Source organism: Spermophilus citellus (genome assembly GCF_964194105.1).
Source record: "Spermophilus citellus genome assembly, chromosome: 14".
NCBI classification, from domain to species: Eukaryota; Metazoa; Chordata; class Mammalia; order Rodentia; family Sciuridae; genus Spermophilus; species Spermophilus citellus.
The window spans coordinates 70,416,698-70,429,282 of record NC_138194.1 but is presented as its reverse complement, the minus strand read 5'-3'; the positions used below and the strand labels follow the sequence as shown (position 1 = coordinate 70,429,282).

At 34.6% G+C, this 12,585-nt stretch overlaps 1 protein-coding gene across 2 annotated transcripts in view; it reads left to right on the top strand.

Moving 5' to 3' along the window:
• The window catches only part of RRM2B (ribonucleotide reductase regulatory TP53 inducible subunit M2B), a 42,871-nt gene that overhangs the window by 17,495 nt on the left and 12,791 nt on the right, over positions 1-12,585 (top strand). For both annotated transcript variants that reach the window (XM_081266562.1, XM_081266561.1), the window contains exons 4-6: positions 1,105-1,238; positions 1,670-1,764; positions 6,029-6,162. In XM_081266562.1, coding sequence (XP_081122688.1) covers positions 1,105-1,238; positions 1,670-1,764; positions 6,029-6,162 — 363 coding nt within the window. The remainder of the gene's footprint in view (positions 1-1,104; positions 1,239-1,669; positions 1,765-6,028; positions 6,163-12,585) is intronic.

The window sequence follows — 12,585 nt, the reverse complement described above, 5'->3', positions numbered from 1 at the left end:
GATGAAGCTTGATTCTTGAAAGTGTTTTCTGATAAAGTGCAAAGAAAAGGATAGATTTCTGCTATCCAATCAGCTAAATATCATGAAATGAAGCGTAAAATGTGCCAACTAAAACCTGCTTAAACTTTAGGTTGATTTTTTTTATCCTCAGATAATAAATCTAATAGAGATTCTCTACTTAAATGGAATCCTAATAAGAATAAATTGTACTCCGTATATGTATAACATGTGAAAATATACTCTACTCTCATGTATATCTAAAAACAACAAAAGAATCTCTACCTTAATAATCATATTGGGGGCTGGGGATGTGGCTCAAGCGGTAGCGCGCTCGCCTGGCATGCGTGCAGCCCGGGATCGATCCTCAGCACCACATACAAACAAAGATGTTGTGTCCGCCGAGAACTAAAAAATAAATATTAAAAATTCTTTCTCTCTCTCTCTCTCTCTCTCCCCCCTCTCTCACTCTCTCTTTAAAAAAAAATAATCATATTGAGCTTTGTATAAAACACCGGGTTCTGGCTTCTCTTTTAAAAAATTTGTATTATATTGATTCTGGAGGCAGAATTTCTTGTTAAACAGAATAGAGCCAGGCCCAGTGGCACATGCATGTAATCCCAGTTACTTGGGAGGTGAGGCAGGAGGAACTTAAGATTGAAGGCAATCTGGACAATTTAGGGAGACCCTACCTCAAAATTTAGAAAGAGAGAGAGGGAGAGAGAAAGAATAGCGAATAGAGATATGACTTTCCATCATAGAATAGAAGAGCCTTTAACAGATCTCTTTACTGTTGGAAATAAATTCTACAAAGGAAATTATTAGTTTTGGTATATGTTCTAAAGTTTATTTGTTCTTTGGGCTCTATTTCAACCTAACAGGACAATTCATATAATTGTATAAGAATATATTATGCAATTAATTTATTGTGGAGGATTTGATGAATAAATAATACTGCTTAAGCTAACCCTTAACTTCTTTCTGACCTGTTTATTGCAGGCAGGCAGTTTTTAATGATCATTCTAATGTCTGGATTCAGATTTGCAATGTTTAACCACGTGTTTTGTGAGAGACCACAGCATTGGATCTGTTTCCCCTATTTTTTAGGTGGAGCGCTTTAGTCAGGAGGTACAGGTTCCAGAGGCTCGATGTTTCTATGGTTTTCAAATTCTCATCGAGAATGTTCACTCAGAGATGTACAGTTTGCTAATAGATACTTACATCAGAGATCCCAAGAAAAGGTATTCCTGCTGAGATTTTTATTTGCATAGTTTTATCCTAGTGCTTAAATTTATTGCAAAATTTATTAACTAAGCTAAATATTAAGGAAAGATTGTTTACATAAAGAAGTTTATAACAACTGTGTTTTCTATTGCCCAGTAATGTGTTAGATTAAAAAAAGCTTATATAGAATTAGTTAATCTTTAGATATTTTATAGTATCTTAAAAAACTGTTTATTAGCACATTCTGTTTAGAAATTGAATATTTGCATTTAGTTGATTTAGTATCAGACCATATTCAAACCACTAATTTGAGTTTTGCTTTAATTTTTATATTTTATGAACATTCAAAAGTATAGAAAAATTACAATTAGTCTCTGATTAAACCATTAAACTTTAGTCCAATTAAGAAACAAGTAAATAACTTCCCTGAATTCTGTTATTCTTACAGGGAATTTTTATTTAATGCAATTGAAACAATGCCATATGTTAAGAAAAAAGCAGATTGGGCTCTGCGATGGATAGCAGATAGAAAGTCTACTTTTGGTATGTAACTCTCAATTACATGTAATCAAATTTGCTTTGGATGATGTACTATCCACAGCCCAGTTGTGCTAGGGTAGTGGGATAGTTTGCCAAGAGATTAAAGAAGTTGCATGGAGATGGCATGTGGGATAGCATAAGGATTATTGAAGACTGCTTGAGGAAGGTCCAGTGGTGACTGGCCAGATAGATTACATCTCCGATTGTCATGGTGCTTTGCCAGAAAGTAGTGCCTCTGTTCCTCATGGCACTAGGTCCAGTAGTGGCCAGCTGGACAAGCATTTATCTTGTCCACAGTGCTCTCTGTTCCACACCAATTACCACAGGAGGGAGGCTCTGTAGGGTAGGATACAGAAGCAGTGACATCATTAGCTCGTTTTGTCCCATTGTATGACCAGCATTCCAAAGGATTTAGCAGACAAGCACAAAAGCAGTTTTTACAGGTAACACTAGTTTGCACCTCATAGATCTTCTGTGTCTGTAGAACTCCTGGACCACACTCAAGAACAATAATGCTTATATGGGCAAATATGTGGTATATTGGTGAAGAAACAGATATGTTTTCATTGCCTCCAGTTCATTGTAAGAATGAGAAAAGCAGTGCTTCTTGATGTGCATTAATAGCATCTGGAAAATTTGTAGAAAAACCCTGTAGAATCCTGGTTCTCACTAGACAGAGTGATTCAGGAAGTGCAAGTGGGACTGAGGAATCTGCATTTCATATCCAGATGATTTTTTCACAAGTGGTTTGAGAAGCACAGGTTGGGGTACTGACTTCAGAGAAAAAAGCAGGAAAATATCAGGGTGTTCAATATGCGTTGAAAATATTAGTATGGATAGATACTGATAGAAAATGATGAATAACTTACAGAAAGTTGGTGTTTTCTGATACCACCCAAGAAAGACAAACTAGAAATAGAGAAAACGGAGAAGGATGGAATCATCTTGCAGCCACAGCTAGATTTTTCATATTGTTTAATCTCAAAGAAAATCCCACTTAGGATTCTGATTTAGGGTCTCAGAAGAAAGAATATATTTTAAAATGGTGCAGGAGGAGGAGTGAAATAAGAAGGGAAAGGGAGAAGAGTGAAATGCACATTGGTAGCTTTCTATTTTGCAAGTGGAACTAAAAGACAGTAACAGAAATATTGTTTTGCTTTACCACATACTGTACTTTCCTTTAAAGAAAGAAGAAGTGCATTTTTTAAAGTTAATTGTGCCATCTACACCATTAGTAACTTAGGTTAACAAGGCAACTCTTTCATCTGGCTGAAGTCTTTGCCTAACATTTTGGGGGATGCTCTAGGTGACTTTCACACCAAGTGAGGACCCAGTGTAGCAACTGTTCTTTCCTTATCTCCAGACTCCTGTAATCCATTAATTTTAGCTAAAAATACTCCTTAAAAAATAATTAGTTTTAGGGGTTGTGGTTGTGGCTCAGTGGTAGAGTGCTGCTCGCCTAGCATCTATGAGGCACTGGGTTTGATCCTCAGCAACACATAAAAAATAAATAAATAAAGTTATTGTGTCCATCTACAACTAAAAAAATTTTTTTTAAATTGTTAGTTTTTAAGTTCATATATTATAAGGAGATTCAATTGTAGTAGAGATAAAAATTTAAAAATTTTAAAACGGATATATTAAACCTTAATATATGTAATAAAATTATATTTTATACTTCAAGTTCTAGTTAAACAGTCTTGCATCATAGAGCTCAGCTATCTTAAAAATATATCCCACTTTATTCTCTCTCAAACAAATCATGAGGCTTTAACATTCATTTCCTTTTAGAAGAAATATTTTGGGACTCTCTTTTAATTTCACATATATTCTTGAAAATTTGTAAAATTTACCCTTTACAATCCTTCAGTCTTCTCCAAAAATGGTCATCTATAACTATTTATTATGATTCTCATTCTTTGGTATTCATATGAATGCATGGAATGGTTAAAATGACAATTTCCCCCTTGTTCAGAATGAGATATATAATATTATATTCATTATATACATTCTGAACAAGGGGGAAAGATATATATATTTTTCTTTTTTGGGGGGTATTAGTATTTGAACTTGGGGCACTCGACCACTGAGCCATATCCCCAGCCCAATTTTGTATTTTATTTAGAAACAGGGTCTCACTGAGTTGCTAAGCGCCTCGCTTTTTGCTGAGGCTAGTTTTGAACTCCATGTTCCTACTGTGTCAGCCTCCTGAGCTGCCGGGATTACAGAGTGCGCCACTACGCCCATCAGAATATTTTTATTAGTCCTGTTTTCTTATAGATATTTATCCATATGATGTTACCTTAATGCCAATTTAAAATGTATCAAATGTAACTACCTGTCATTTTATTAATAGGAAGATAAAAGTATAGTAAATTATGTTAAACTAATGATGAATGTTTTGCTTAAGCTTAGTGATTATTTTTATTACATTTTAATATTTAGTTAGTATATAACACATTAAGGAATCTTCTTTTCCACAATTGAGGGCTGAGGGTATAGCTCAGTCTAGAATGTGTGGAGTCCTGGGTTTTATCCTCATCCATGCCAAAACCCAATCAACCAATCAACCATTCCTTTGACATAGTGAATATTTGTTTAATTTATATTTCTTTTGTTTTTTTTCTGAAGTTAATTTTAAAATTGTGTCTGTAAAAATGAAATACTTCATAAGTCTTTCCCATGTTTTAGACTACTAATAGAAATTTGGATTACCAAGTATATGATATAATTGATCTATCTGATTTGGTTTGATAATCAAGGAGAAACAAGGACAAACCAGAGCATTATTTAGCGACAGCCAGAAACATTTGAATTTAGTCAACTTTCTTTTTAAAATTTAAATATTGTAATTATATTTGTTCTGGAAATTTAAAATATTTATTCAGTTTCTACATCACATTTTTGTGTTTTCTATAGAATGAATTTTAATGTTTCTTAACATCTTCTATAATTTCCATTGGTTTGGTTGAGGACATATTTATTAAGTGCCTGCTATGTGTTTGCTCCTGCAACAAGTACAAGGGATATAAAGTATAAGATACTAGCTGGGCATTGTGGTGCACAATTGTAATCCCAGTGATTCGGGAGGCTGAGGCAGGAGGAAGTTTGAGGCCAGCTTCAGCAACTTAGTGAGACCCAGTCTCAAAGTAATAAGGGCTGGGGATGTGACTCAATGGTTAAGCGTCCCTGGTTTCAGTCCCTGGCGTCCCCAGCGCCTACAAAAAAGATACATGTATAAGAAATACAAACTATGTCATCAGTAACAAAGGCCTATAGTTTCCTCAAGCACTCAGTGCCTTTTTCTCACAATCTACAACCTTTCTCCCTAGATATGCAGTATGGTGACATAAGGGGCATGTGTGTAATCTTTGGATTAAGTCTAATCATTTCCTGGAGATGATGTTATAGATTATGCCACTAGATATATTTCAGGAATAGGCGTCTGAAAAGAAAGAAACTTTTGAAATTGGCCCTTATGTATTTAGCAGAGGATAGTATTTTTGCTTGGATGATAGGATATTTTTGCTTATGTTTTTGGTATTGGCTGTTGAACCTGGGAACACTGAGCCACACCTCCAGCCCTTTTTATTTTTTATTTTGAGACAGGGTCTTGCAAGGTTACTAAGGGCTCACTAAGTTGCTGAGGTTGGTCTCAAACTTCAGATTGTCCTACCTGGAATTATAGGTGTGCACCACCTCAACCTCCTGAGTCACTGGAATTACAGGCGTGCACCACCACACCTGGCTGTGATAAGACATTTTTACCTTATAGGTATATGTATTATCATCAGCTGGGTTCGTCTATATTTTAATTGCATATTCATGACAGTGTCTTTGAAATTTTATAACTAGTTTGTAAGCTATATAGGTTGCTAAAAATATAAATCTCAGCAGTATGTGCACATACTGTACTCACATGCATGTGCCTGCATTCACAAGCACCTGAAGGTTACAGGCAAATCACTTATTTTTTTGAGTAGAGTTTGAGTTTCTTAGCGTAGAGACCTGGTCTCATTGATCCTTCTGTCTTTTCTTTGCCCAGAAACCAAGTCTACAGGAGTTGTTTGATATAGGATTTGAAGTAGACATATTTTTCTGTCCTAGTAGGTAGGGTAGAATATTTCCTTCTCTGAAGATCTTTGGCCACTGCACTAACTTGTTTATTTCTTGGAAAAATAGTTGAGGTATTATTAAAAAAATATATAAACTTGCAAATATTTGCAGTATGTGATATTTAGAAAGTGAAACTGTTTTTTTCTCCTAGGGGAAAGAGTGGTGGCCTTTGCTGCTGTGGAAGGAATTTTCTTCTCAGGATCTTTTGCTGCTATATTCTGGCTAAAGAAGAGAGGTCTCATGCCTGGGCTCACATTTTCTAATGAACTGATCAGCAGAGATGAAGTAAGGTTTGAAGTGTTTCTCCAGTTACATTTGTTTTCATATGTTTTTTTTTTTCATTTGTTTTCATATGTCTACTTTTCTTTCCTCTGGGAAATGCTTATGGTGACTCAAATACCCTGGTACCCTGGTAATTAAAAGGAAATAGGAAGTCGTTTCTTCTATGTCCGGTAAGATTGCACTTTCTTACTGTGTCTCTCATCATTCTTCTCAGTCCCTGCTCATTCTTGAACATTAGTATGCTTCTGGACATCTGCTTTGGCCTCCCTGACTCCTTGACTATGTATGACCTTCTGGCTCATCTTATTTATTCACATGATATCAGCTACCATCTAAAAGCTCACAGTTCCCCAGACTTTATCTTTATCCCAGATAGTCTTTCCTGATCTCCAAACAAATAGGTACACCTTAGTTGTTTTCTCCTGGATTAGTCCACAGGTATCTCAAATCTGACATTTCAGAAATCAAACATATCATCTTTCTTTCAAAATATGTTCTTCCTCTGTTTTACTTACCTTAATGAGTCTCCCCCTACTCACCCTCCAGTCATCCAGTTTGAAATCTGGGAGTCATTTCAAATTGCTTCTTTCCTATTTAGCCACATCCAATCATAAGTCTTATCTCTCCCTCTGTCTGCAAAACCCTTTCCATTTTTCCTACCACTTTTTTTTTTCTACCTGTTGATGACCTTCTCGAAGCAGGCAACTTAAAATTTTCCTTATCCAACTGGGTCAAATTGACCATTTTTTTCTTTTATGTATCCCTTCAAAATCTAAACTTGTCCTTCTGTGTTAGAGTCGACAATACATATTTGTCTCTCCTCTGCTAGAGTTTGAGTTTCTTAGCATAGAGACCTGGTCTCATTGATCCTTCTGTCTCAATAGTCATCCTATTACAGCCATTCAGTTCACATTTATTGACTATACTAATTTTATAAGTTTATATCTAAGTTTATATCTAAGTGACCTTGTCAAGTTACTTTACTTATCTGATCCTTAGTTTCCTCAACTATAAACCTTAACAGGGCTTTTTTTTTTTTTTTTAATGCAGTGAACAGTATATATGAAAGCATGTTTTTTTTTTTTTCAGTACCAGGGATTGAACCCAGAGGCACTCTACCACAAAGCTACATCCACAGTTCTTTTTATTTTTCATTTTGAGGCAGGCTCTCACCAAATTGCTGAGGCTGGACTAAAAACTGGGATTCTTCTACCTCAGCCTTCCAATTTGCTGGGATTATGGGTGTGTGCCACCATACCCAGCTGAAAGTATTTTTTAAGTGCCATAAAATGTTTTCTATAATTACTTTTTGATCTTTAATATGTTTAAATTTCTGATAACTTTTATCATAAATGTCATATATGATTATATGTTTATTATAGAAAATTTAGAGAACAAAAAGTTACACAACACACAGGTGATCACTTTGACAATTTTATTATATTTCTAGACTGTTTTCTACATTTATATTTATGCAAATATATATAAATACAATAGTTTCACAAATTATACTTTCAGTTTTTTCACTTGGGAAAATATTATGAGCATTTTTCTATGCTATTAAGCATTTTTGGAAAACAGTTTTTTTAGATATATAATAGTAGATGAATGCATTATTTATTTGACAATAATTGGAAATTTAAGTTGTCTTTAGGATTTTCATTTTTTGTTGTTGTTGTTGTTATATAAAATGCACACTTTGTATATAAGCTTTGTCCTAACTTTATATTATTTTCTTACACTTGATCACAAGAAGTAGAATTAGCAGGTTATGTGATCACTTACACTTGTGGATTTCTTTCCAGAAATGTTATAGACTTTTTCTGCTTCATCTAGCAATGTATGATCATTTTCTTACCATATACTCACCAGAATTTGGGTTAATTTGCCAAGTATTTGATAAATTTGATAAGAGCAGTTTACATCTCATTATTTGGTTTTGTTTTTATTTTTTTTCTTTTTTTTTTTTTTATTGGTTGTTCACAACATTACAAAGCTCTTGACATAACCCACTTCATACATTGGACTGAAGTGGGTTATGAACCCCCAATTTTACCCCAAATGCAGCTTGCAGAGTCACATCGGTTACACCTCCACATTTTTACATAATGTCCTATTGGTAATTGTTGTATTCTGCTACCTTTCCTATCCCCTACTATCCCCCCTCCCCTCCCCTCCCAGCTTCTCTCTCTACCCCATCTACTGTAATTCATTTCTCTCCTTGTTTATTTTCCCATTCCCTCACAACCTCTTGTATGTAATTTTGTATAGCAATGAGGGTCTCCCTTCATTTCCATGCAATTTCCCTTTTCTCACCCTTTCCCTTCCATCTCATGTCTCTGTTTAATGTTAATCTTTTCTTCCTACTCTTCCTCCCTGCTCTGTTCATACTTGCTCTCATTATATCAAAGACGACATTTGGTATTTGTTTTTTAGGGATTGGCTAGCTTCACTAAGCATAATCTGCTCTAGTGCCATCCATTCCCCTGAAAATTCTATGATTTTGTCATTTTTTATTGCTGCATAGTACTCCATTGTGTATAGATGCCACATTTTTTTATCCATTCATCTACTGAGGGGCATCTGGGTTGGTTCCACAGTCTAGCAATTGTGAATTGTGCTGCTATGAACATCGATGTGGCAGTATCCCTGTAGCATGCTCTTTTAAGGTCTTCAGGGAATAGTCCAAGAAGGGCAATAGCAGGGTCAAATGGTGGTTCCATTCCCATCTTTCCCAGGAATCTCCAAACTGCTTTCCAAATTGGCCGCACCAATTTGCAGTCCCACCAGCAATGTACAAGTGTACCCTTTTCTCCACAGCCTCTCCAGCACTTATTGTTGTTTGACTTCATAGTGGCTGCCAATCTTACTGGAGTGAAATGGTATCTTAGGGTGGTTTTGATTTGCATTTCTCTGACTGCTAGAGATGGTGAGCATTTTTTCATGTACTTATTGATTGATTGTATATCCTCCTCTGAGAAGTGTCTGTTCAGGTCCTTGGCCCATTTGTTGATTGGGTTATTTGTTGTCTTATTGTCTAATTTTTTGAGTTCTTTGTATACTCTGGATATTAGGGCTCTATCTGAAGTGTGAGGAGTAAAGATTTGTTCCCAGGATGTAGGCTCCCTGTTTACCTCTCTTATTGTTTCTCTTGCTGAGAAAAAACTTTTAAGTTTAATTAAGTCCCATTTGTTGATTCTTGTTGTTAACTCTTGTGCTATGGGTGTCCTATTAAGGAATTTGGAGCCCGACCCCACAATTTGTAGATCGGATCCAACTTTGTCTTCTATCAGATGCAGAGTCTCTGGTTTGATATCAAGTTCCTTGATCCATTTTGAGTTAACTTTTGTGCATGGCGAGAGAAAGGGGTTCAGTTTCATTTTGTTGCATATGGATTTCCAGTTTTCCCAACACCATTTGTTGAAGATGCTATCCTTCCTCCATTGCATGCTTTTAGCCCCTTTATCAAATATAAGATAGTTGTAACTTTGTGGATCAGTCTCTGTGTCCTCTATTCTAAACCATTGGTCCACCCGCCTGGGTGGTCATTCCTCAGAAAAAGAAAAAACCAACAAATAAATGAGCTCACACTTCACCTCAAAGCCCTAGAAAAGGAAGAGCAAAACAACAGCAAATGTAGCAGAAGGCTAGAAATAATTAAAATTAGAGCGGAAATCAATGAAATTGAAACAAAAGAAACTATTGAAAAAATTAACAAAACTAAAAGTTGGTTCTTCGAAAAATTAAATAAGATCGACAGACCTTTAGCCATGCTAACGAAGAGAAGAAGAGAGAGAACACAAATTACTAACATACGGGATGAAAAAGGCAATATTACAACAGATCCTACAGAAATACAGAAGACAATTAGAAATTATTTTGAAAACCTATATTCCAACAAAATAGAAGATAGTGAAGACATCGATAAATTTCTTAAGTCATATGATTTGCCCAGACTGAGTCAGGAGGATACACACAATTTGAACAGACCAATATCAATGGATGAAATTGAAGAAGCCATCAAAAGACTACCAACCAAGAAAAGCCCAGGACCGGATGGATATACAGCGGAGTTTTACAAAACCTTTAAAGAAGAATTAAAACCAATACTTTTCAAGTTATTTCAGGAAATAGAAAAAGAGGGAGCTCTTCCAAACTCATTCTATGAGGCCAACATCACCCTGATTCCGAAACCAGACAAAGACACCTCAAAGAAAGAAAACTACAGACCAATATCTCTAATGAACCTAGATGCAAAAATCCTCAATAAAATTCTGGCGAATCGAATACAAAAACACATCAAAAAAATTGTGCACCATGACCAAGTAGGATTCATCCCTGGGATGCAAGGATGGTTCAACATACGGAAATCAATAAATGTTATTCACCACATCAATAGACTTAAAGATAAGAACCATATGATCATCTCGATAGATGCAGAGAAAGCATTTGACAAAGTACAGCATCCCTTTATGTTCAAAACATTAGAAAAATTAGGGATAACAGAAACCTACCTTGACATTGTAAAAGCTATCTATGCTAAGCCTCAGGCCAGCATCATTCTGAATGGACAAAAGTTGAAGGCATTCCCTCTAAAATCCGGAACAAGACAGGGATGCCCTCTATCTCCACTTCTATTCAATATAGTTCTCGAAACACTGGCCAGAGCAATTAGACAGACGAAAGAAATTAAAGGCATAAAAATTAGAAAAGAAGAACTTAAAGTATCACTATTTGCAGATGACATGATTCTATACCTAGAAGACCCAAAAGAGTCTACAAAGAAACTACTGGAACTAATAAATGAATTCAGCAAAGTGTCAGGATATAAAATCAACACGCATAAATCAAAGGCATTTCTGTATATCAGCGACAAATCTTCGGAAACGGAAATGAGGAAAAACACTCCATTCAAGATATCCTCAAAAAAAATAAAATACTTGGGAATTAACCTAACAAAAGAGGTGAAAGATTTATATAATGAAAACTACAGAACCCTAAAGAGAGAAGTTGATGAAGATCTTAGAAGATGGAAAAACATACCCTGTTCATGGATAGGCAGAACTAACATCATCAAAATGGCGATATTACCAAAAGTTCTCTATAGGTTTAATGCAATGCCAATCAAAATCCCAACGGCATATCTTGTAGAAATTGACAAAGCAATCATGAAATTCATATGGAAAAATAAAAGACCCAGAATAGCAAAAGCAATTCTAAACAGGAAGTGTGAATCAGGCGGTATAGCGATACCAGATTTCAAACTATATTACAAAGCAATAGTGACAAAAACAGCATGGTACTGGTACCAAAACAGGCGGGTGGACCAATGGTTTAGAATTGGTTTTGTTTTTGATTGTTACTTAGATTGAACTTTTTTCAAAATTATATTAGTCATATGTATTTTTCAGTAGTTATTATATTTTTGTTTTTTGCCTCTATTTCTGTTTTATATTAATATTTTTCATATTTAACTGGGAGTGCTCTTAATATTTAAAGGTTTATTTATTTGATAGTCTATAATCCTTAAAGGAAGGATGAATGTTTGCATGTTCATTGGTATATTCACAATATACAGTGACTAACTGAACTCTTTCAAGAAGTGTTTGTTTACTGAATTTGTATATTCATTTCTTATATTTATTGCATGAATATAACAGAATATGTGAATTTTATTACATTTGTTTTATATTTTCTGTTTGTCCTTTTTTAAATTTTGTTTTTCTGTTAACATATAAAAATCTTAAATTTCACTGTAGCAATTTAGCAGTCATGGGTTTTTTATTACATTAAACTGAGTACAGTATTCAAAAAAAAAATCTTAAATTTTATGTGATCTACTCCCAGAAAAGTTAAATTATCACTTTGTGTGTGTGTGTGTGTGTGTGTGTGGTGCTGGGGATTGAACCCATGGCCTTGTACATGCAAAGCAAATACTCTACCAACTGAGCTATGTCCCCAGCCCTAAATTATCACATTTTTTTTCTTGATTTTTTTAACATTTAATTCTCTAATACAATTGGAATTTGTTTAGTATAAGCATAGAATTTAGTATAAAAGCAGTATGATATAGAGTAAGTTAGAATTTAACTTAGTTTTAGTTCAGACACTTTCACTTCTCTTTCCAGTAATCCATCCTTTCTCCACCAACTTCTGCTGTCTTCTTTATTACATATTAAGATTTTATTATACTAAAATCTGTCTCATGGTCATTTTTTCTGCTTCATTGACTTACCTTAGAGTAAGTTTTTTATGATGCTATACAAGCTATTCTAATTACTATAATTATATATTTTAATAATTGGTAGAATAAATCTGAAAACTTTCATTTTTAAAGTATTCTTGTGTGGACCTAACTATTTATTCTTCCAGATTTTTATTTTTTGAATTAAAAAAAATCCCATTGGGATTAAAAAAAATTTTTTT